The sequence below is a fragment of the Limanda limanda genome, chromosome 22, assembly GCF_963576545.1.
Source record: "Limanda limanda chromosome 22, fLimLim1.1, whole genome shotgun sequence".
Lineage (NCBI taxonomy): Eukaryota > Metazoa > Chordata > Actinopteri > Pleuronectiformes > Pleuronectidae > Limanda > Limanda limanda.
In genome coordinates this window covers 7,597,942-7,622,211 of record NC_083657.1, presented here as the reverse complement: position 1 = coordinate 7,622,211, position 24,270 = coordinate 7,597,942, and the positions used below count along the sequence as shown (strand labels likewise).

The 24,270-nt window shown below is 48.7% G+C and overlaps 2 protein-coding genes across 2 annotated transcripts; both read left to right on the top strand.

The window, feature by feature from the left end:
• The first annotated feature begins 2,662 nt into the window (after positions 1 to 2,662).
• On the top strand, positions 2,663 to 17,776 carry zbtb4 (zinc finger and BTB domain containing 4). The gene is made up of 4 exons (XM_061066179.1): positions 2,663 to 2,731; positions 9,172 to 11,925; positions 12,022 to 12,097; positions 12,167 to 17,776. Exons 2-4 carry the CDS (start codon positions 9,188 to 9,190, stop codon positions 14,708 to 14,710), a joined length of 5,358 nt encoding a protein of 1,785 aa, XP_060922162.1. The 5' UTR covers positions 2,663 to 2,731; positions 9,172 to 9,187; the 3' UTR covers positions 14,711 to 17,776.
• Positions 17,777 to 19,757: 1,981 nt separating this feature from the next.
• shbg (sex hormone-binding globulin) lies at positions 19,758 to 23,724 on the top strand. The gene is made up of 8 exons (XM_061095763.1): positions 19,758 to 20,001; positions 20,601 to 20,698; positions 21,107 to 21,296; positions 21,415 to 21,576; positions 21,962 to 22,118; positions 22,558 to 22,694; positions 22,780 to 22,963; positions 23,247 to 23,724. Exons 1-8 carry the CDS (start codon positions 19,900 to 19,902, stop codon positions 23,378 to 23,380), a joined length of 1,164 nt encoding a protein of 387 aa, XP_060951746.1. The 5' UTR covers positions 19,758 to 19,899; the 3' UTR covers positions 23,381 to 23,724.
• The last annotated feature ends 546 nt before the right edge of the window (positions 23,725 to 24,270 follow it).

Genomic DNA, 24,270 nt, shown 5'->3' with positions numbered 1-24,270 from the left:
GACGCGCTCCTGGATCACACGCACACACACACACAGACACACAGACACACACATGCTATTGTCTCTGCCAACGGGCACTCTGCTTCACACACCCCAGCCTCCATCGCTTCACACACACACACACACACACATCGTTTCACTTCTAGTTATAATTGAAGATTCTGCACCGTCCCGTCCTGCTCCCAGCTGCCGTCACATATCCCGTCCACTCACAGGCAGCCTGCTTTGAAAACGTGCAGGGGTGCATGGGTGGGGGCGGGGGTGGAGGGGGTAGAGGGGGGGTGTGTTCCAACTCCAAGGCCCAGAGAGGTCACAGGAACAACACCCAATCCCCGAGCGGTTCCCATGGAGACAAGTGTGGCAGCGTACAATGAGGGTGAGAGAGTGATGAAAGAGAGGGAGAGAGAGAGGGAAAGGGCAGGGAAAGAGTAGGAGGAGGGCGGGTTTGTTGGCGTCAAGGTTCAGTTGGTGGGTACTGGTGGGGTGGGGTGGAGGGGGGGGGGGGTAGCAGCAGCAGTTCCACTCAAAAGGACAGTGGGAAGTATGATGGTGTTGTAGCATAACTAGAACATTCTTCCACCCCTCCTGGTTTCTACTGCCGCCTTGTTCCAGCTGAGAGAGAGTTCCTCCTGATCTCAGGCCGCCGCCAAAGTGGTCGGCGGCCAGCGGAGGGAGAGCGGAGAGATATGTGGAATTTCCACCGAGCGTGACGTGCGTGGCCGAGAGTAAGCAGAACAGAAGACAGTCGCTTTTGTGAGGCGGTTTGCCTGGATACGGATGCATCATGATTGATACCCAGCGGCAGGCCCTTGGTCGGCGACATTTTCCTGCTGCAAAAAAACACGGAAGCTTTGTCATTTGTGGTTTTTAGCTCCGACACAGATACACAAACACACAAACACACACAGACCTGAAAGCAGTTGATCGATCCCTTGAACCTCTTAGCCGAGCGGTGTGAACAAATCGAAGGCTGACTCCATCCCGGTTCCTGTCCACCTTTAGCCAGTTTTCTCTCTTAGAAATATTTTACACCTTCTACCTCACACAGGGGGAATCACACACCGCCTCTGAAAGCAGTTATATAAAAACCTGGAGGGTGTTTTCTAAAGTCGGACAAAGTAGAGTCATGTTCTTGCCACCCGTTTTTTGGTGGAGCCCTTTTTGCTGCTGTTGGCACGCGTCATAATCCTGTGTTAATTTTCGACTCGTATCAAATGCCACGCACCGCACTCAGGAATCGGCATGAAGGGCCCTGTAGGATTAAAACATTCAGCTGTAATTTTAACGGCGCGCGTGTGTAAGCGGACGGCCAGTCAATACACGGATAGAGTTACCGTCGTGGCGACAGCTCTCCAAAGTTGTTAAGTCATTTTCTTAAAACCACGGTGCAGTGTTTCGTTTCCTCAGATCAATGGGTTCATCGGTCCGACCGGCCTTTCTGGCTCCTGTTTAATTGTTTCTCGGCTTCGTGAAGGAACACGTCCGCGCCACCACCTCCGCCACGTGAACCACGTTTTTACCACCGTGCTATTTTTGATGATGCCCTTCAGCCGTAGAAACCAAGGACGGGCTGTGTGTGTGTGAGAGATGTGGGCTTTTGCCAGGCAGGCAGAGTCTAAGGAAAGACGCTATCAAGTTGCATCATGGGAACTGTAGGTCCCAGCGTTTGTTGTTGGAGCCCGGCCCGGTAAAGTCTCGTTATCTCAGCCTCTGATGCATTGATTTTGACGATTCTTTTTGTCAGGATCCTTGTAAGGACCCAAACTTTACCAAAGTGCAGAGCCACACCACTGAAGTGCTCCTTTAACGCCTCCATTTTCCCCCTCAACTTCACTCCAACTGCTCCCGTCCGACATTAGACTACCACCAGTTTGTCCTCTCTCCCTTTCTCCGTGTTTGGACTTTTCTCCACGTCTCCCTCGCTCGCCCTCCCCTCACTCCCCCCACTGTCTCTCTGTCTCTCCGTCCCCGTGCCCATGGGTTTTTCGAGTTGGCGTGGTTCCTGTTTGTTTTCAGCCATTTTGGGGACTTGCAGTGCTCGTAACAAACTGCTTAAATGGCGTCCTCTTGCCTGCTTGCTCTCCCACTATGTCTCCCTCTGCCTCTCCCTCCCTCTCCCTATCGCTGGGCTTTGTGTATATAAAGTAGTGTGTGTGCCTGTGTGTGTGTGTGTGTGTGTGTGTGTGCATGCATGTGTGTGCAGAGAGAGAGAGACAGAGAGAGAGAGAGAGAGGGAACAACACTTCCAAATAAAAAGAAGATTGGATTCAGTGGGGTGGGAGGGTTGGGGGGGGCCTGGGTGGGTGGGGGGGGTCACTTGCTGGAAAAAAAGCAGAAAAAAAGCAAAAACACTAAGAATCGTGTGTCAGAGGCATAAACCGGAGTGAGAGAGGAGAGGGAGAGCAAGAAAAAGGGGGAGTGAGCGAGGGAGAGCGAGCAAGTTCGAGTGTGAGAATCGCTCCTGCCCTCTGTCTTCACACACTGCTGCCTGTATGTGTGTGCGTGTGTGTCTGTGTGTGTGTGTGTCTGTGTGTGTGTGTGCACCGCCTCTCCCTGTGCTCACTCTCTCTCCCTCTCTCTCTCACACACACACACACACTCAGTCAGTCGTGCGCATATACACAGACCAAGGGAGAGAGAGAGAGAGGGAGGGAGAGAGAGAGAGAGGGAGAGAGGGAGTGTGAGGGGAGAGAACACATCGCAGCAGAGATGCAGCAGGAGGTTTTCCGAGGTACGTGTTTCTTGTATGCTTGTCTTCCTGAGAGACAGACGGGAGAGAATGAGAGGAAGAGAGGAGGAGGAGGAGGAGGAGGAGGAGGAGGAGAGGCTGAATTCTGTTGTTTTTCCTGCTTGTTGTTCCTGCTCCACTCCTGCTGCTGGAGCCCTAGTTGCTTCACGCGTCTAGAAGGAGGACAAGGTTTTATTTCTTTATTTGTTATTTAACATGCGTGTGTCGGGCTTATGAGTGTCGGGTGGGTGTGTGTGTGTTTGTGCGCTTGTGGAAACGGTTTAGGTGCGTGCGTGTGTGTGTGTGTGTGTGTGTGCGTGTGTGTGTGTGTGCGTGTGTGTGTGTGTGTGCCAGGAACAGGCCTCGTCTCCCTCATCCTCCGGTCGCTGGCGCACCACGCAATTCTCTTTTTCAAGAGCGATGACTCGTTGCCGGAGGTTGTGATGAAACTTTTAATTTCGCCCAAAGCCCTCTCAGGTGAGGGGGGGGCAGGGGAGGGTCAGCCAGCACATGTCAGCACAGGCGTTGAGATATGATGTGAGCTTTGTTGTTGGGGGGGGGAGTGTCTCCCTCCCCCCTGGCCATGAACTTGGGGACAACGTCAGAGGAGAGAAAACGTGCAGCACACAGGCCACCGTCAACATCTCCACTTCCTTCCCCACCTCCTCCTCTTGTCTTTTCCATTTCTTTGATTTGGGCCGTCCCGCTCGTCCTCCATTTTAACAGCCTGTTGTGTTTCTCGTGTTGTTGTCACCAGGCCCCCGGTTGTGTTGCTTCCCTGTTCCTCACTTTTTGTATTCATTTTTTCCAAAACAACAGAGCATCTGCTGCCAACTACTCCACATTCCTGGTTTCCATGGAGGCCAAGCCCAAGCGGCCGTGAGCTCAATGTATGGAAAGTATGATCCAGGGGTCATAGGTCAGACAGTAGGCGTGTGGTTTGACGCTGGGACGCACTGTTGTGATGTTGTCGCTTGCAGGACCGAGCTGGTTTGGCTTCGTTTACCTTGTTTAGTTTGTTCTATGAGGTTGTTTTCGGGGAAGCGGTGCAGTTGTTCCTTTTCTCCGACCTGCCACAGTCGCTCGCACACATGAAGTTTTACGATAATCTGGCACTTTGGTTGAACCGTACAAACAATCAAATGTTCCGTGGTCGTTTTAGACCGAGAAGTCCACTGGGGGATGTCACGCCCCCCTTCAACCGGGACCCTGCATGAAATTGAAAATGATTTTGGGGGAAATTACCTCAAAAAGGTCACCGGTATAGTGTTACCGCTCTCCGGGGGTACTTTTCTTTTTTTGGCTTGCAGCGTTTTCAAAGCCGCTCCTGATTGTGTTTTCCAGCGAGCAGAATTATGGGGGAATTACGTGCTGGGTTGAGAGCTAACAGAGCGTGGCGAGGGAATGGCGTTTCAGACGTGGGTTCGGCCCGCTGGTGCGTGGAGCGGCATGCGAAAACACCACGATACGACAGTTTTCACATGGGGAGGGAGAGAAGGGGGGGGCAGTCAGTCACGCTGAGAGGGATCAGAAAGACAAGGAAAGCATGAAATGTGAACATGGAGGAGACGTGTTTGAAGTCCCCCCCCCCCCACCACCACCACCACCACCACCTCTGCTCCACCACTCCCCGGTCCAGCTTCCCCTTCCGCTCACCTCCTTTCCTCCCGCCCGCTATCCCATCTGGCCGGCTCCACCATGCTCCCTCGGTTCAGGGGGGTTGCGGAGAGTTCAGTAGCCTGTTCTTGCTAACGATGCCCACTCCACCCCCCCCCCCCCCCCCGCCGGCCCACCCGCCCGCCCGTGCACACCCTCACGAACACACACACACACGTACACCCTCCTCTTCACAGACCAACTGCTGCTCTGATAGCCGGGCCCCTCTGGCTGCCCCTCGCTGGGGAGAAAGCCGAACCGACACCTTCCTCTTCCCCACATGCTCCTCGCCGCTGGCTCACCGGCTGGAAAACCGAGGCCCCCCACATTCCGCCTTGCAGGCACTCCCCTTGACCTCACACACACACACACACACACACACACACACACACACACACACACACAAGTACGTATATGATGGCTCATCACTGCTGAAGAATCAAAAGATAATTTTAGTTCATGCCAACTTTGTATTTATTTTTGGACTTTCTATTATCGTTTCTATCAGTAACGCGTGATCAACAACTTAACTGAGGAAATACGTGAACGCACACAATGACGATGCTGAATATCAGAGGCAAACAACAAATTTTGCACAATGCAGACGACTTCCTGGTTTAGCTCGTACCCGCAGATACACCAGGCCCATCTCTGCTCAGATACTTCAGGTTACTGAAGCTTTACACACACACACACAGGCTTCCTGTGCGGTGAGGGATATGTTTGTGATCAGTTATAAACTCACATTTTAGTCGCTTAGATCGTCTTTAAACTCATTAACAGCCTCGCTGATCATATTTCTTGAACCGTCTTTTTTTGCATCAGCAATGTTGCTTTATTCCCACATGTTAGAAAAATGCTTACGGCTTTAAATCATGAAAATACGACTCTAGTTCAAATCAAAATAAATTGGGATGGGAAACTGGGACCAGAAGCTGCACTATATTTAATAATGTTTAATGAGGATTGTGTACAAGTGTCTGCTGTTTACATATTACAATGTGGAAGTGAATTAATCGGCACATTAACAGTGTTAAAAATGCAGTTTGTTAAGATCAGACCTTCAGTCTTCTATAAGTATTTCACTAAACACTTTATTTTAGAGCCAAATGAAACCTTAGTTTGTACACACGCTTTTTAACTGCATCATATTACAGCTCTTGTGGTGTGAGTGTGGAGGAGTTTCCTTTGAGAGGATATACTGCAAACAAAATATTAGTTTTAACACCGTGAGCACAAGTACCAGTGTCAGCGGAATAAACAGATTGCTCAATGGCTGGTTCAAGGCCCGTGAGCCGCCGCACCAGCCGAGCTCCTCTGCCGTCCGGCCTCATGTTATGCAAGGCCACTTCAGCCGCGATGTCCCCGGTGACTGATTGTCCATTTAAATTCAGTGGATTATTAATGAATGGCTGGCAAGGTCATCGTCGTCCCATGTTTTATTTTTTCAAATGCTAATGAACAAGTGTCTCAAAGTCATGGTAAATGTTTTTTACTGATTTGCGTGGGTCCAGAAAATTCGAGCAGGGAAAAAAAATGGTTTATTGAGCCAAACAGCGCTTCTGCTTTTCCCGTCTGCAAGTTTATGTTCTGAGCTCCATCCAGGAGGTTGTGTTTCCACCTCTATCTGCTGCTGGGTGGGTTCCTAGGTGCAATGGACATTTTTAATTTAATCCAGTTATTTACCATTAATCGAGTAAATCATTTTTTTTTTACTATTGATTTATCATTACTTATGCAAACAGCAGCAGAGTCGATAGAAAATGAAGTTTCGCTCATCATCACATACCTGCAGTGCTGCTGTACTAACTCCCTCTCACACACACACACACACACACACACACACACACACACACACACACACACACACACACACACACAGTGCTGTCGCAGTCGGGAACAATCCAGTCGCTGTAGCAGGCCGACATCGGCATAACTTCCGGATCCATGCTGTCACCGGAGAGACAGTTGAGTAAACGGCGTAAATGTTCCGGCCTACTCAGTCCTCAGCAGCTTTTCTACTTGTTCTCTTCACAAATGGTAACATGTCCACATGCTGTCTGTCGGGTTCGCTGTCTGTTAACCGTGTGACGCTCAGCAGAAGGAAGCTGCTCAGATGGAAGCCATGTCCAAGGATTTTTTAAAACAGATTAACTGAAAGTATTTATCGGTTAAACGGTTAATCAGCAGGATTTATGCGAAACTACCAAACCGATTTTCCTGACACATGGTGGAAGGACGGGACGTGGGTCATGAGGAAACCCATTAAAGTTTGTCACAGATCCGGACACAAGTGTTTTTTTTCCACCAACATGAGCTCTGCTTAGTGACATTTTAGTTCCTAAAATTCAACAACAAAAAGGAAATACCCAGAATCCAAAGACGACAGGGTTTTCTCTTCCATTCGTCACATTTGTCTTGTGATATGGAACAAAATCAAATCCGGACCTGGCATAACGTTTCTTCCACTTGTGAGTGAAGAACCTCGGTCATGTGACAGCCAATGTGTTTTCTATGTTGACTAGACTCTAGTTTGTCTGGCTCCAGCTGAGCACCTGTTGGTGCTGTGTGGTTTTCTAGTGCCACAAGTGTAAATATTGTAGATGAACACTTCACAGGCCGGCCAACATGTTTGTTTGTGCAGAACATCCTGTTGCAGAGTAGAGTGGAAACACCGTTGCTGTTTATTTTGATTTCATTGCTCGAGAGTTATGTCACACTCGCGGTCACATGTGCTCGTGTGTGTGTCTGACGTGTTTGAAGCATGTGCCATGACGGAGCTTTTTATGCATGTCCTGTGCGTCTGTGCACACTTCTCTGTGTGTGCGAGTAAATCCGGGGCGTTAAAGCCTGTTAAGAGCGGCCTGTCACAGCCAGACGGCGTGTTGTGCATGCTCTGCTTCTTCTGCTGTGGCTGTGTGCGTCACAGGGAGATAAAGAAAAATAGCGAGGGGGCGTCATACGCATTTTCCTGTCCACAGCGCAGGCATCAGATGAGATGGTGAAATTTTTGAGCCCCAGCACCGTCTCTCAGTGTGTCCGCCCACTTGTAGCCGGCTTGCCGTGAGGGATTTCCTGCACAACATCTATCGCTCAGCGAGTGTGAGCGACAGCGGAGGCCTGATTCAATTCAGAGCAGGGAGAAATGGCAGAGGCCCGGGGAGACAGCAGTGTGCATCCTCCTTTCTAGACACAGATCCTCTTGACTGTGCACGAACCGGCGAAGCAAACCCCATCTTTTTTTTTCTTCTCTTTTTGTCTCCGTACGACAAGAAGTATTTTCCACTGTTTGCTCCAAGTATGTCATCACTAGACACTTTTCTGTTTTCCTTTTGTTGACTGCACTTTATTCCACCTGTGCCCGCCCGGAGTCTGAGGGACACGTCGGCCTCAGATTCACCTTTTGGTTTTGAATGTCATTTACAAGTGGGTCCATCCACGTTCAACTGCTTTGTTTATGTCTGTCTGTCCTGCCTGGAGGCATACGTGAGCACATGCATGTTTATTTGTCTGAGTGTGTGTGTGTCTGTGTGTGTGTGTGTGTTTGCCTGGGCTCCCGTCTGTCTGCCAGTGCAGTGTGTCTCACTGTTCCGGTTTGAGACCCCCCCCCCCTCTCCCTCCTCTCTCCTTCTCTCTGTCTCTTGCTCTGTCCCTTACCCTAACCCTCACTCTCTTTCTCCCTCTCTCCCTTTTTCTATCACCCTTTCATTCTGCTTCATCCTCACCCTCACCCTCTCTCTCTCTCCCTCTCTCTCCCTTCCTCTCTCCCTCTCTCTCCCTCTCTCCCTCTCTCCCTCCTCTTCCCTCTGCAATAACAGTGCTGACCTAGTTTCTGCCTGTTCAGGGCTGCCTGTGGAATTTTACAGCGGCCTGCCTTCCTGGCTGCTTTGCTGCTTGAAAAACGCAGGCAGAAAAGCATGACTGAGGATTTTTTCATCTCGTCGCATCATTACGGCCTCGCTGTGTCTCTGTTCTTCCGCCTAATCTGCAGACGTAAACAAATGAAACCATTCGTCAATAAGTAATAACAGCAAATTGCTTATTGCACGTGAATCTGCAGGGTACTCTGTACGAGGAGGAATTGCTGCTTCCACCACAGTGGCCCGTTGAATTAGAATGGAAATGAGAATAGCCCTGTCGCTCATCTTCTGCAGCTCAGCTGAGATTGCACCGGATGCAGAGGGCGGAAAAAACGTCGGCGCACATGCATGCAATCTCCCTCCCGTCTCCTCTTCCCCCCCACCTTTGCCTTCACAAATAAATGGTTAGAGTCATGCCCGGCAAACATTAGCCACTGCCAGGAACGGCTAACAAAGCCCTTGCTCAAATAGGAAAGAGCGCGGGACTATTTTTTTTGTGTGTTTGGACCATGAATCTAAATTAACACTCTATTCTGAGGGAATCTTGATTAAATCTGAGCGCCTTCCAATTAGTAATAGGGAATGTTGTGTCACAGCCGACGGAGATGGATCTCTGGAATGCCTTTCTGAAGGCTTGGCTGTGGCACGCTGAAATCTAAACCAGCACTGCCGCAGATTCATTCCTTCCCCCTACCCTCTCCCTCCTCACACTCACCATTCCTGGCCGAGCTGCCGAAGTTCAGCATTGCGAGGGCATTCAGTTTTCTGAGCCTTTTTCTCAAGTGTTCCATGAGCGCCATGACTGCTTCTGACAAAGCTTTCGGTGTATTGTTCATTTTTTACTTTATGTTGATGTCCATTTTCGTGTCATGCATTTACAGTAGGATGTCTATAATGCTAATATATTCTGTCTCTTTTCTCTTTCAGATTTCGGGGGCTGGTCATGGTGTCCAGTGAAAAGGTATGGGACCCCCTCCACGCGGGCCTTATTCAGTCACCTCTGAGTGAACAGCACCTGGCGCCTGGGCTTACTCCCCGACCACATACTGCAGCTAAGGACGCCACGTGTCACCAGAGTCAGCGGTTGACACCTTGGACTTCCCCGCCACTGTCATTAGTGGCTCTAGACGCCCTTCCGGCAGTTCCATCCTCCTCACCCTTGCACCCGCCTGTCAATTTGTACGGCCTACAAAAGATCGAAGGACTACACAAGCCTGCCTGGTCTTGTGGGGTGGCCTCTCAGTCTGAAGAGGAGGAGGAGGAAGAGGAGGAGGAGGAAGGGGAAACTGAGCAGTTGGAGATGAAGGGTAAAAGGCATGGAGGCAGGGGAGAAGCCATGATGGAGGACAGACTGGAGGACATGGTCGATGGACCTAAAAATGCAAAAATTACCCTAAGCTTCCCACTTAGTGCCGCCCCCCTCCCAGCCTCTCTGACATCACCAAACCACTGTCGCAGCTCCTCCTCGTCCTCTCCCTCCCCCCACCGACGGCGTCCGTCCTCCAAGAGCTCGGATGAGGGGTCACTGTGGAAATTGGATGCCACCATGGATGTAAAGCACAGACCTTTCAAGCCCCCGAGGCACGACAGCTCTCCGTCCTCTTCGCCCTCCTCCTCCTCGTCTCCCATGACTGTTCATGCACTTATCAGGAAGGACATCAAATCTCCCCCTCCTCTGAAATGCTCCAAACTCAATCCAGAGACTCAGTTTCAGAGGTCACCCCCAAGATCCTCAAGCGGGTCTTTGGGGGCCTGTTATGGTGTCGACGGATGGGACGAGAGGCACAGGATCGCCAACGGCACAGTGTCGCCCTCTCAGACGGCCCAGATCCTCTTCAGCCTGGGCACATCCGCCTATCAGAGGTGTGGGGATGCAGAGAGGAGAGAAAAGATAACAGGAAGACCAGCTGGGAAACTGGGAAGCCCTCATGGACCAAGCCTTCATCCACCCACCCTCCACCTCCCTCCCCCCTTACCACCACCTCCTCCTCCCCCATCTGAGGGTCTAACCGCTCCCCCTCACTCGTCCTCCTATCCTCCGACCGACAGCCTGAAGCCTGAGCTGATCTGTGGTGTGTGCCACCGGCTCTTCAGCTCGGCCTCCTCCCTCACAGTCCACATGCGGCTGCATCGTGGCAGCCGGGCCCTGAGTTGCCGCTTCTGTGGCAAAGTCTTCATCCACAGCAAACGACTGCAATCCCACGAGGCCTCCTGCAAGATGCCAGGCCTCCCCTCCAGCAGCCTGGGCCCTCCTCCTCTCACTGTGCAGCCAAAGGAGGAGCCGCTCGAGGAGGGTGAGGTGAGAGTGGAGGGGGGAATGATTGTGGGACAAGCAGACATCGGTAAGGCGCGGCCGGGAAAGAAAGCACGGAGCCTCCTGGCGCGTATCCAAGGTGATGATGCAGCAGACGCAGAGTTACTGGCGGGTGATGAGCACCATTTTGTGAAGGTGGTTGACGGCAATGTCATTTACTTCTGCTCTGTGTGCGAGCGATCCTACATGACCCTATCCAGCCTGAAGCGTCACTCTAATGTGCACTCGTGGCGCCGCAAATATCCCTGCCATTACTGCGACAAAGTCTTTGCCCTGGCCGAGTACCGCACCAAGCACGAGGTGTGGCACACGGGAGAGCGCCGCTACCAGTGCATCTTCTGCTGGGACGCCTTCGCCACCTACTACAATCTCAAAACGCACCAGAAAACCATTCACGGGATTAACCCCAGCCTCATCTCCAGTGAAAAGACAGCCAATGGCGGCTATAAGCAGAAAGCTAATGCCCTCAAGCTCTACCGCCTTCTCCCCATGCGATCTCAGAAGAGAGCGTACAAGACGTACAGTGACAGTTTGCATAATGGCCTGCTTCTACCACCAAGTGACACACCGCCCCTCTCCCTGCCCGGTCTGGGCTGTGCTCTGGGCTCTGGGGACCTACAGAGCCTAATCAGCGGAGCCCACCCCCAGAGTGTTAAGCCTGACCCAGATGCCTTCCCCGATGACTTCCCTGTTTCTGTGGCTCCAGAACACAGGGACCTCTCTGGACTAACACCCCTCCCCCAAGCGGACATGCACCGCGTTAAAAACCACGAGAGCGAGGCCCGAGAGTCAGAGCAGGGCCGAGGCAGTGGCAACTTCAAAATGTCTAGTAGCAGCAAAACCAAAACTCCCAAGACTGGTAAAGAAACGAGCATGCCTTCTGTGATAACATATGGACATACAAAACCCTCTGTCATAGTTCATGGAACAGCAGTGTCATCCTCCGTCATCGTACATAGCAACCAGGTTATTTCTGGAAGCGATAAAAGCCCAATAAGCAGCCCGTCCCCTGAAACCAGCACCAGTCAGACTTCACACAAGGGCAGCCCCAGGCCAATTAAAAAGCAAAGGGATAGTGCAGACGGCCATAGGAAGAGATCAAGAGACAATTCAGAAACCAGAGAGAATGGTTCAACTTCAAGAGGCGGACGGGAGGCAGAGGCAGGTCGATCATTTCACAAATCACGCAAGTCCCACAGCAGGAGCGACACCTCTAACTCAAAGCAGCCGCCGTCATCTGGAGGGTCACATGTCAGAGAGGCCGGGCCACTGTGCCAGATCACTGTCCGCATCGGCGAGGAGGCCATCGTGAAGCGCAGCATCTCTGAGACAGACCTCCGGAGAGACAAGAGCCTTTCTCCCCCCAAGTCCAAACGCAGTGAAACATCGCGAGAGGTCAAGGATCCACGCCACTCTCACTTCCACCACCATCACCATAAACACCGCCAGCACCGCAGAGCCAGCATGGAGGAGGAGGAGGATGACAAGGAGGGAGACTGTGAGGAGGAGGAGGAGGAGGAGGAGGAGGAGGAGGAGGAGGTGAGGAAAAAGAGATCCAAATCCCCCGATGGAGTGAGGGAGTACTACTTCCGCCGGGAGGTGAGGGAGCAGGACAGTGACCATGACACGGAGGATAATTTATGGCGGCCTTACTACTCCTACAAGCCTAAAAGGAAGGCCCAAGCACATCTGCAGAGGGTGAAGAGCTGGCAGAGAAAACTGAAATACAAGCGCTCCATCCGGCTGAAGAGGAGGGGGGAGAGGCTCAAAAACTGTGTAAATAAAGAAACGGAGAAATCCCAAGATGAGGAAGAGGATGGGACGAATGAGGAGCCCCAAAAAGCTGACAGAGTTAAGGGAGAGGGGAAAAAGAGGGGCTGTCCCTCTGCTCCTTTAAAGGATAAGAGCAAAGACACAGAAGAGCAGGAGGCCTGTCATAAGGTTGCTTCCATTCCTCTGCACTCTCCAAAGCCTCCTCCGTCTACCTCAGGGGCTCCCACGGGAATAAAGAGGCGGCCTTGGACTAACGGGAACGCAGCAGAGTGCGGTACATGTGGCCGCTGGTTCTCAAGCCCCAGGAAGCGAGACAAACACGAGCTGAGCCATCTGCTGGAGTTCGTGTGCCTCTTCTGCCGAGCCACTTTCCCCTCATGGGACAAGTTGGAAGACCACCAGAGAGCCCAGCATCCCAAGCCCACGGATGCCCCCTCTGCACCCCCTAAAGTGGCACTTGCTGAACAGGATGAAGGGGTCGGGATCAAATCTGCGCCAGAGATTTCAAAGTACGGTGAAGAAAGGGGGGGGCAAGTGGGTTTAGCTGGGAGAAACTCGAGTCCAAGTCGCCTCAGCAGACGAGCATTATCACGACACACCTGTCCACAGTGTCACAAGGTGTGCAAGACATCCTCGGCACTAACTCGCCATATCCGACGCCACGAGTTAAGCAGCTCCCCGGAGAGAGAAAGGGAAGATAATGCCCCGGAGCCAAAAACAACAGAGGCCGTTATTAATGACGTGAGCAGAGACGTAGAGACGGAGAAGGGAAAGGCTCCCAGTGCGCTCTCTGTTTCAGTTATCAGCTATTCAACACCAGACCCGCCCATCAGTGGTGACTGTTTGGCCTCGCAGCAGCGTGAAGGTCGCCTCAGTGAACTGACGGCTGAACATCACACGTCAGAATCCACAGACAAGCCTCAGCTAACCGGGCTCACACATCCAGCTGTAGAGAGACAGCCCAGCCCACAGACAGCAGACCCTCCACTAGAAAGTCCAGTTAATCTCACGCCCACTAAACATGAATTCACGCCGGCCGCACCCTCCGCTCTCCAGAGCGTGCTCGTCATGAACGGAGCCGAGTGTCTGGACTACCGCAGCCCCGGCCGAAAGAGCCTAGACAGCCAGATCTACAGAATACCCAGCCCTGTGCACGTCGTGGCACCCACCAACACCTCCCCGAATGTGCCCATGACGTCACAGACCAGAATAACCGCTGCTGCTGCTCCTGTTTCCATGACAACAGCTCCCAGCTCCGAGGGCGGATTCGTGAAACGGGATGGGGTCATTATGGACAGGGAGAGGCTGGGCGGGAGTGGTGTGTTCCTGCACGCAGGTTATGAGGAAGCACCTCGGGTCCAAGATCTAAGAGTTCAGTCACTGTCCAGGAGTCCCTCTCCCGATGAAGCACAAGACCTCACCATGTCCTCGATGCTAGCTAGAGAGAGGGAGATAGTGAGGCAAAGAGAGACGGAGAGGGAGAGAGAGAGAGAGAGGCAGAGAGAAAGGGAGAGGGAGAAAGAAAAGGCGAGAGAGAGAGAACGAGAGATGGAGAGGGCCCAGAAAATGAGCAGAGTTACTCATGCCCCAGAGGACCAAATGGCTCTGTTGGTCCCTAAAGAGGAGCCCTTGAGTCCTGTGCAGTCCCCCCAGCACCTACCCACTCAAACCACTATGAATGGACCCTCCTCACACAGGCACACTCCCAAGTCCCCACGTCGGTCTCCCTCCATCATTGGACTGTTATCTCACGCCAACCGTCAGGTTCACTCCGGCTCACAAGGACTCGACCGGCTCACACTGCCCACTGGAGCAGCTGGTGCCGGCGACCGCCCCTCTGCCCACGCTCTGCTACTCCCCCGAGCCCCTCAGCCACCTGAGCCCGAGCACCAGGACACTGTTTCTTCCAGAGACTCCCAGCAGGGGGGCGCCACCCCAGTGGGCTACCCTGCCCAGGATTATCCCCTACCCCTAATTGTGCCGGACAGCTACCGCTCTGCTAAGAAGCAGGATGATAATCTGCTCATGTCCTATCCTGGTGGACATCTTCCCTTTGGCCCACTGGGAAAAGTGATGGTCCCTCATGGCGGGGACCTGTCCAAGCTGCCATTTTATCCAGACCCTTACCAGCTGCTCTACGGGCCCCAGCTGCTGGCCTACCCCTATAACTTAGCAGGTCTTCCTGTGACTCTGAACATGATGGCACCTGGGGGGGACAAGGTGGAGACTATGCCTTTCCTTCCAGCCCTCTTCAACTACGCAGCCGCTGCTGGACCGTACATGAGCGCAGCACCCCACCCCCTGGTGGCAAACCCCGGCCTGTACAGCGGCAGCAGTGGCAGCGGCAAGAAGCAACGAGACAGCAGCGGCAAACCTTAGTACAACAGGAGGTTTAAAAGGAATATATTCCAAAGGGGACGGCCTGGCCTGTTTAGGAGGAGCAGGAGGGGTCTGTGCTCACTGGGTCACTGGCGACGCTCGCACAGAGCCCCTGCCTCTCTTGTATTCAGTAGAGATCAGAGCTAGGCATTGAATCAGGAGTTGCTGTGAAGGGAAGAGAGGGAGCAAAGAAACGGGGAGGAGAGGCCGATAATCTAGTGACGTGTCATTGCTCCCCTCTCTTTACTCCCTGCTCACCTTTCCCTGTGTTTCTCCTGTTTTGCTGTAGTGTGTCATAGTTCTAGAGCTTGATTAATCTTCCTCTCCTTCTCATTATATTATCTATAATATAAGAATAAGATCTTCTAACAGGGTGTGTGTGTTGTGTGACAAATTAGTTCAGTCAGCTTCCCTTTATAGTCGTGGCAAAACGAGGATAAACACTCTTCAGGGAAGGCTCGTGTGGGCATGATAAGGGATGAGAGGACAGTCGGTGAGGCTGCGAGTGCAGGTGTAACCTGTCGTTAAATGAAAGATGTATATGAGCATGTACATGCACATGTATGTAGGGATTTGTGCATGCAGAGGTTGGCTTAAGCAGGTATTGCTGCGTATGTGTGAGTGAGTGTGCGTGTGTGTGTGTGTGGGTGTACGTGCATGAATGGCTAGGTCATTCCGTGTCAGACGCACACAGCATTCCTACCCTGGTTGGAATAGCTACTGTAGGTCAATGTATAAAAGTGCATTTAGAAGTGATCCCTCATATCCAAATCATTAAGAAGTAAATTCTATGGCTGAGCGTGACAACGACGGATCATCTGAGCTTCTCCTGTCTCAACCGTGTTACTTTGTGGCCAGATGACACTGTTGGATCTGTATAGCATTCACCATAGTTTGTACCTTATGTGCACAAAGTAGAAAAAAAGTAGTGGTCACTTAAAGGGGACACTTGTAGCTGCTTGGGATATGTAGCTGGCCACTGGGTAAGAATTGAAGGCTGGTAGACCGTTGCACTTCCATTTTTTTTTTCATCTCATTTCCTTCAAGAAAAAAGGAAAAGAATAAAAAACCAGACAGCCTTCACCTTGCGTAGCTTTTACCTCCTTGATTGGAAGAGGGGAAAAAAGGCTCCGTGTCCTAAGCCAGGAAGAGGAGAGCGACAGGGAGGAAAAAGACAAATGGATTCAGGGTATTGAGTTATTTCTGGATATAGGAAAAGAAATATATGGGCACAGAGCTGTTGGAAGGCCCCACAGAAGTGATTCGGGGGGATAAATAAACTGTTCCTGTTCCCCCGACTGAAGGGAGATGGGAATAGTCTGAACTGTTTCCCCTCCTGCCCTGTTATTTACCTAGTGGTAGGAAAAAGGCTGAGATGGCAGCCAAAGTGGTGGCTGAAAAACTGCCCCAGATGCCCTCCTGGGGCCTTTTCGTTGTGTAATGTTATCTCTATATGTTTGTTCTGTTGGACTATGTTGTTGTTTTTATGTTGTTTAGCCCTCTTACCAGATGGAAGTGGCTTCAGTGAAAAAAACAGGGGGTGGGGCGGGGAAGTAAACGTACAAATATGAATGTAAATTTAGTCATGAGGTTAATGAAGTACAGCTGCATTAATGGTAGAGTTGGTTTCAGTTCCTCTTTGTTTCAGTTATGACACAAATAACCTGTAAAACAACCGTATAACGTCTGGTATGCATATATACAGTAGTCCTAGGAACATGTCAGTAAACTTGGGTTCTGTATCCACAACGCATGAGCAACACTTGCTTCCTTACCGTTTATATCCTCGGCAAAATCTGGCACTGTGCGCACAGCTTTTTTGTTTCCTTTTATATTTTCTGGTCTTTTTAATCTTCCATATCCGTTACTATTTTATCATCATCAATTATCGACAAAAGCAGTCTGGAGGACTTCCACGAAAACTATCTTCCACATCATACGTCTCACGGCCACTATTTAGAAGCTGTTTGAATCCGCCCTCTTCCCTCAAGCATACACACTCGTGCGCCTCTGAGTGAAGTCCCCACAGCCGGGCCTCAGTGTGTGTCGGGGGGTCGACGGTGCCGGGACGCCTTTTAGGAATCAGGCCGGTGTGTTTTTAAAAAAACACAACGTGACCAACTGAAGGGGCGCACAAGCATCCCCTTGGGTGTGGTTACAAGCCTTTTTATTGCGTGCGTGAGGTCTTTGTGAAGCGAGAGCGAGCGAGTGAGTGCGTGAACAAGAAAAACCAAAATAAATCTGCCTGAGCAGCAGCGTTATCCCTGGACAGCGTATGGGCCACCTGTTATTTTTTTTATGTTGTTGTCTGACACTTTTCTGTGGGTACGTTTCAGTGTAAAAAAAAACAAAAGAAGAAAAAAAAAAAGCCTTGCTGTCTCCAATGTACAATCTCAAGTCATTCCTGCAGATGGACATGTTTGTGTTTTTTGTTTTATTTGGACCATTTCTTATGCCATAGTTTGCCATCACGGTTTTATCATACAGACCAAAAGCATGCAAATCGACGTATTGTAGTGACTGGACTGGAATCTGGTGGTAATATACAACTACTTACTGTATGTTTTAGTTTAAAATGAATGTGCCTCTGCTTTGATATATAAGATAATTATCTATCGTACAACGTGGATCTGCCAGGTTTCAACTGGTTAAGGTGCCTTGTTATGGCATAAGAAATTTTGGGGAGCAAAAATGAGCGTTTTTTTCTTGAGAGACGATTTGGAGATAGATTTCACGGCTTTGTTTGCTACGAAGCTGTTCATAGACGTAGGGGTGTGGCTAAACTGTTTTTGGTATCGTGTACATGTCTAGGGTAATACTGTGCCATATAGAGCCCACACAAATATGTTCATGTTATTTTTAAGAGATGTTTTAATGTTGCCTGATGACTTTGTCTTTAGATTTGATACAAAGGCTTGTAGCCACAGCTCTCCCAAAGTCTGTAGCCTCCTCCTCCTCCTCCCATATTCTCCTCGTCCTCTCTCTCTCCTCTCGTCTCCGTCTCCCTTTCTTTCTCTTTGCTGCAATCAAACAAAAATAAAGTATTAACCTGATGACCCAATGAAATCAGTCTTAGTCCGGTCTCAAGTTTTTTATTTTCTATTAATCTTGACATGTTGATTCTGAAATCTTAATACGCGCCACGTGCTTGAAACCGGCAGATTCCTGGTTTCACACTGCTGGGAATCTGCAGTGAAATGTGAAATTAACTTTTTATTTTAAATGAGGGGATTCTTTGCTTTTCTATTGTTTATTCAAGTTTTATTGTTTGTGTGTTATTTTGCAAGATAATGCTAAAAGTGCTCAACCGATTTAGATGAAAGTTTGGTTTGGGGGCAGATCCAGGATTTTATTTTTGGGACTTTTATTTAACATTGTGAGATGGAATAATATTTTCCTCAGAGATAATTTCATTGATCTTGATGAAAACATTCTTTCTTTCATCTTTCTGAGCAAATTATATTAATTTGCTGCAGATCCAAATAAAAAGCTGGATCCAATGACTTTAAATGTGGTTTCAAAAGGGGAAAGTTGGGCCTTGGCGGAGATATGTGCCTGATTCCACTTGGTTGTACATTCCATCGCCGTTTTTATTTTTAGTAATATTATCAACGGCACATTTGTGTGTTTTTTCTAAATTCCTAAGAATACACAGTGATTTGGTTGCAGATTGTAAAACCATGCATGCGTCACAGCCTCCTCTCAGCAGAGTCAGGAGCTGATCCCAACAAGCTCCTTCCCACCAGTGACACTCAGTGGTTTTAACAGGAACAGTCAGATGAGGAACTCCCAGAAATACACATGAGAGGAAAATATTAGCAATTAACTTCTCCTTCGTTAAGTTCTTTATTAACTTTTTGTTAACTTTTTTGTTAACTACTAGCATATATTAAGCTATGGGCTGGTGGTTGTAGCGTTAATGTCCCAGTGCTCTAATGGTTTTCTCTGCGGAGCCTTTTGAAAACCAGGCACTGCTACTTTTCAACATCTAAAAAACAAACACAGATATCACGGCTGGAGTCCATCTTGTGGTGAGATCACCCTGGCCCCTCATCAACATGTTGCATCATGGGTAATCGGGAGTCATCGCTGCATTATTGACAAGCATCACAGCTGGTGTGATCTCATTCAAAGACGGTCCCTGTAGTTTGATCTAATGTCTCAGAGACTGAACTGTGTCCTTAAAACGAGGGCTGGACTGGGGTGTGGGGGATGGGGGGTGGCCAGCAGCCCCTTCTCTACTTCCTGTTCTATAAAAGTGTCGTCATAAGCAACGACCATGACTCAGCGTGAACGATGCCAGGACGTAGAAACTAATTTGTTTAAATATGTAAACACGTGTTTTTCCTGCTGTGACACGTCAAAGTGAAATGTCAGTGACTATTAATAGACATGCGGGAAATATTTTTGGGAGATTTGATTTTTAATCTTGACCTCAAATCTGATCAACAGACTGCTCAGGGATTTTTTGTTCTCACTGTCTTCTCTCTGTGTGTGTTGCACTTTTCCTAGTATAGGCCTTTTTCCTAACACAGATATTTATCGTCAGTCTTCCTAGAAGGAGCCTGTATCACGTGAATGCAACCAGATGAAGAGAGAGAGAGAGAGAAAAAGAGTTTTAATGACCTCCGCTCGATCTATTCCCCTCTTACCTCTATCCCACAACACACACGCAGCCGAGCCGTATGCAGCCGCGGTGAATCAAGGTTCCTGTTTTATGGGTAAACACAAATCAGTGGTCTGGCGCAGGTCACTCACCCGGCCTGCCATCGTGTCCTGTACGCTACATGAGTCACCGCACAGGCCCAGCGTGGACACACAGATAAAATATACCACCTGAACCTTTTCGTCTACTTTCACCGATCACCTCTCTCGTGTGTCATCGGTTTGCGTCCCGTGTTTCCTCACCATCCCATATTTCTTGCCTGTGAGTCACAGCCATGAAGGCCTTCTGGGGATCAATAGCTTGCATGACATGTTTGCCCTCTGGACCTTAGGACAGCCTGCCAGCACAAACACACAAACACAAACACACACACACACACACACACGCACTGTCTCAGAATCTCTCCTCGTATCACCACAACCATCTCCACCCACACATCAGGGTATATTTTGGAGTCTGCCGGCCACCCACGGGCTCCGGACACTGTGCACTGGGAGGCCTGGGTCGGTGAATGCACTGAAGGATGGCCGTGCTTTGCAAAGCCGTGGCAGACGGACTGCTGCTCTCTCTGAGCCTGGCTCTGCTGGGATGGGGAGCCGAGGTCCAAGAGAACGGACGTGGTATGGTATGTTCAGAAGTTAAAATTCTCTTATCAATCACTGTCATTCCAAAAAGTGAGAAATGACAGAAAATGGCAAAATGAGGTGTGTAATTCTCATCAGTAGAGATTAGTGTTGGAAATAATGTGTGTATCAATTGGCTTTATTAAAAACAAAGGAAATACATTTATCATATCGTGGATGAATGATGTTTGTTAAGCTCTGTAAAATGATGAATAGCTCCAGTATTGATTTTTCTAAAATCCGGGAAGAGGTCACAGAGTCAATAAGCGGGCGGGACTTCTTTCTTTTAATTTAAAAAGATTGAAATGAGGCATAAATACTTTTCTTGTCTAAAATACCTGCTGAGTTAATTCTATGTTGTTTCAATCAATCTTTTTTAATATAATAATAAATAAATCATAAAATTAATCACTTGTTACGTATGGTTTCAACCACAAATAAATCTGATATGAAAAACACAAAAATCCAACATTTTATTCACATCATAACAAATTTTATTTTACCCTGTCTTGCATTTTGCATCTTCACAGCACTTTGGTTGTTTTTGACTCAAAATCGAGATCAAGAGTTATGTGTTAAAGTCGTTGCCGGTGTCTTCCAGAGAGAAGTGTCGGGCGGGTCCACCGTCTACCTCAGCCAGGACAGAGAAATCTGGAGGCCACTGATCCACACAACAGTCAACCTCAGTGAGGTCAGCAGGTACGTCACCGCCGGGCTTTAATATCCACTGCTCCGCGGAAAATCTGTGGTTTGGGAGCCAACAAAAAAAACTCTTGTATATTTGAAAATTAGAACGGGAGCTGGGAGTTAATTTGAATTTGGCAGAAAACTTTCAGAAAAAAGTACCAAAGGAGAATTTGAGAGAGCGAGTGCAGGTGCAGTGAGAAACTCTGGGCCCAAATTTGTTCCTGCCGTCTGGCTCCCATTTTTCTAACAACATAAATATTACATAACCCTTCGTTATATTGGCATTATATTCTCCAGACGCTTTGATCTATTGCTACCTTTCTACCTCTCTGGCAGTGGCCCTGGTCTCAGTAAACTGGACAAATATTAAATCATCTTTTTTCCTCTCAGCCGTTGAATTTTATCCAAATGTCGCTGCAGCATCAAGTCGTCCTTCCAGCTAAGGACGTTTGACCCAGAAGGCGTCATTTTCTACGGAGACACCAAAGACGGAGAGGACTGGTTTGTTCTGTCCCTGAAAGACGGCATCCCTCTGATGCAGATGAAGAAAGAGGACATGGTGGTCAGCGTGGCAGGAGGCCCCAAACTCAACGACGGGAAGTGGCACACGGTAGGTTCCCGGTGTGGAATGTGACAAAATGGGCAATTTGTTAAAACGAGACATTTAGAACCGACTTGGAGAGGAACTCTGGGTCTGAATTTCTTCTTCCTCTCCTGGTGGCACCAAGCTGGAGGTGAGCAACAAGGGGCAGTTTGTGATCCTGGATGTGGACGGCTCCAGTGGGCTGGTGGTGGGCATGCAGTCCAATCTGATGGAGGAGGTAATTTCAGGGAAACTCCGAATGGCTCTAGGCGGGATCCTGATCAACAAGGACAAGATGATTGTGCAGGTAAAGTGGGATTTTGTGTATGAGTCATTATAAACTTATCTACTGGGCATATTTTTGCTGTAAATAGTGGCTGCAATTTTCTTCTATTGTCGATATTTTCCCTGTATTAATATCTGTAAAGTCTTAAAACTTTATATTATGTTTTATAGTTGAAACTGTACCTCTCCTTTAAGATTTCGTATCCAAACATTTTAATTTTTTTGTATTTAATTATCACAGTTTGTTAGTCTGTGTGTTTTTATTGTTTCTATAGGACTATTTTCTTCTCCTTTGCACACGTGTGATGAATAATGACCTCAAACATCAGAATCATCTGCAGGTGCAAGCTCTCCCACCCCACCCCCCCCATCCTTCTAAATGCACTCTTGCGTTCCTTGTTGTGTAGTTCGAGCCGCGCATGGACGGCTGTGTGCGGGAAGGCAGCTGGCTGAACCTCAACAGCCCCTGGGAGATGGAGGCCGGCGAGCTCTGGCCCTGCCATGAAAACATCCAGCCTGGCAGCTACTTCCCCGGCTCTGGAGCCGCCATCTTCGAGACGTCAGGTGGGAACACGTGCTGGAACAAGCTTTCCAACTGGCCTGGATGATGCGTTCTTACATGACAAAGCATCCGAGGCATAAATAATATTTCACATGTTAATAACGGACTTTTACCGTTTGATCAAAAGGTCACTGCAACACAAGTTCTACTCATTACGTTTATAGTAGGGCTGGGCAAGTTAACTCATTTTAATCGAGTTAACTCAAGTGATGAGTTAACTCGATTGTTTATCCGCCAATTATTTTCTTTTTTCCTGTTCTGCAGCAGTCAGCAACAGACTTTCACAAAATAAAAGCCTGACTTTCACAATAAAACAATAAATAATCAAACCTGAGTTAATGGGAGATAAAATAATTAATCGAGTTAATTCATCACTTGAGTTAACTCGATTAAACGAGTTAACTTGCCCAGCCCTAGTTTATAGTTATTTTTATTTCGCAGTTTTCACCTTTGACAAAGACGATGGGGTCAGGATTGCATTGGCGGGAGATTTCAGTCGCATGCACGGGACCATTTTCAGCGTCAAGGCACCGGGGCGAGAGCCGACGGTCGCGTTATCGGCCAACAACAACACAAATGTACGCACACGCCTCAGACGTGAGTTCACAAACTGTTGCTCGGCCTTGTCAAAGTTACTTCTTATGCTCTCTCTTGGATTCGCAGGGAATCATGCTCACTTGGGGCGAACAAAGGATCAGCATAGGGAAAAATATACAGAGACTGGTGCTAACGTTTAAACCAGAGGAGCTGCACGTGGGTGAAGAGGAGGTAAATGTCATTTCACTGACAAACCCTGGTGTTTGGAGCGCCTGGAGAGAGGGACGTCTGGCCATTGGAAGTCTCCTGGGTGAGATTAAACCGCTACCGGCTTTATATCTTCAACTAGAACGGTATCACTAGAGTGAATACCTCTGCCAGGAACCAACAGTTATGAAACCACATTTAGATCCAATAAATCCACATTTTTATTTGGATTTGCACCAAAAAACGGGCTCATTCCTGAACTTTTGTTATGACATCTGTGAATTTATTCACTGAAAATTCTACAAAAATGTCAGACAAACTTCCTATCTCTCAATGTTTTACAAGGAATTCAGTCACATGTAATCTTCTTTCGGTTTAACTTTTAGGCGAAGGTGACGACAACGTTGGCTCCAACTTCTTGACGGGCTGTCTGAAGGAAATCCAGGTCCAAGGGAAGAACCTGGATCTGGATTTAGCCATCACACTGAAGTCAGTCTCCTCCCACAGTTGCCCTGCGTAGAAAGCGTGCATGTGCAATATGTGGAGCAGATGTTTGCAGGTGGACGCCACGTATGTTAAGTGCAAAATTGTATACACTATGTAATGCTGTGAACTATAACCTGGTGACCGCTAAACTTTCTGATCAGGCGGCTAATACTCAATCTTCAGCGGAATGTGTGATTTGTATGTTTTAACCTCTACAATGATTAGAATGTTCTATTAAATATAAATAGAAGTATCTTGCACTAGTCCTATTGTAACAGAATATTCAGATTCATCTGTGGAATAAATGTGAGGAATTCTCCGACATTGCAACAGTGTATTTCTGCAATTTAGGACAAATAAACGTTAATGCTGCTCTGAGGAGATTCAGACACGGTGAATAAATATTGATAAGAAATCGTGACCAGGACGGAAGAGAGGAGATTAAAGACATGGATTTTGCGCCCTCTAGCGGACTTTTACAGTCAGTGTTAGATTTACCATCCATTCTGCACATGATACACTCTGATAAAGCAATTACCTGTTGGTTAATGTCAAATTAAAATCCGGCTTAAGAAATAAGGAAACCGTTAATACAGTAATTTCACAATGCTAGACAGTATTTTGTTCCAAACAGTCAAATATAATGGCCTGATTTGATTAAAGAGAGTTTAGAGTTAAAGAAGCTCAAACAGCAATATTATGGCTATTTTGGTTCAATTGTCTGTTGGATGAAAAAGCTCTTGGCCCTCAAGGAATTGAGCAAAACAAAGCTGGTCAACTCAGAGGGATGGACGGGGCCACAGTATCAGACTTTGAAAGCCCCTGTCTTATAACATAATGTTTTCTTCCGGCCAGGTGAAGATCAGTAGAAGTTGCGTAATGCAGCAGGACAATGATCTTCAAAAAGAAGTCTGCTGCAGACTG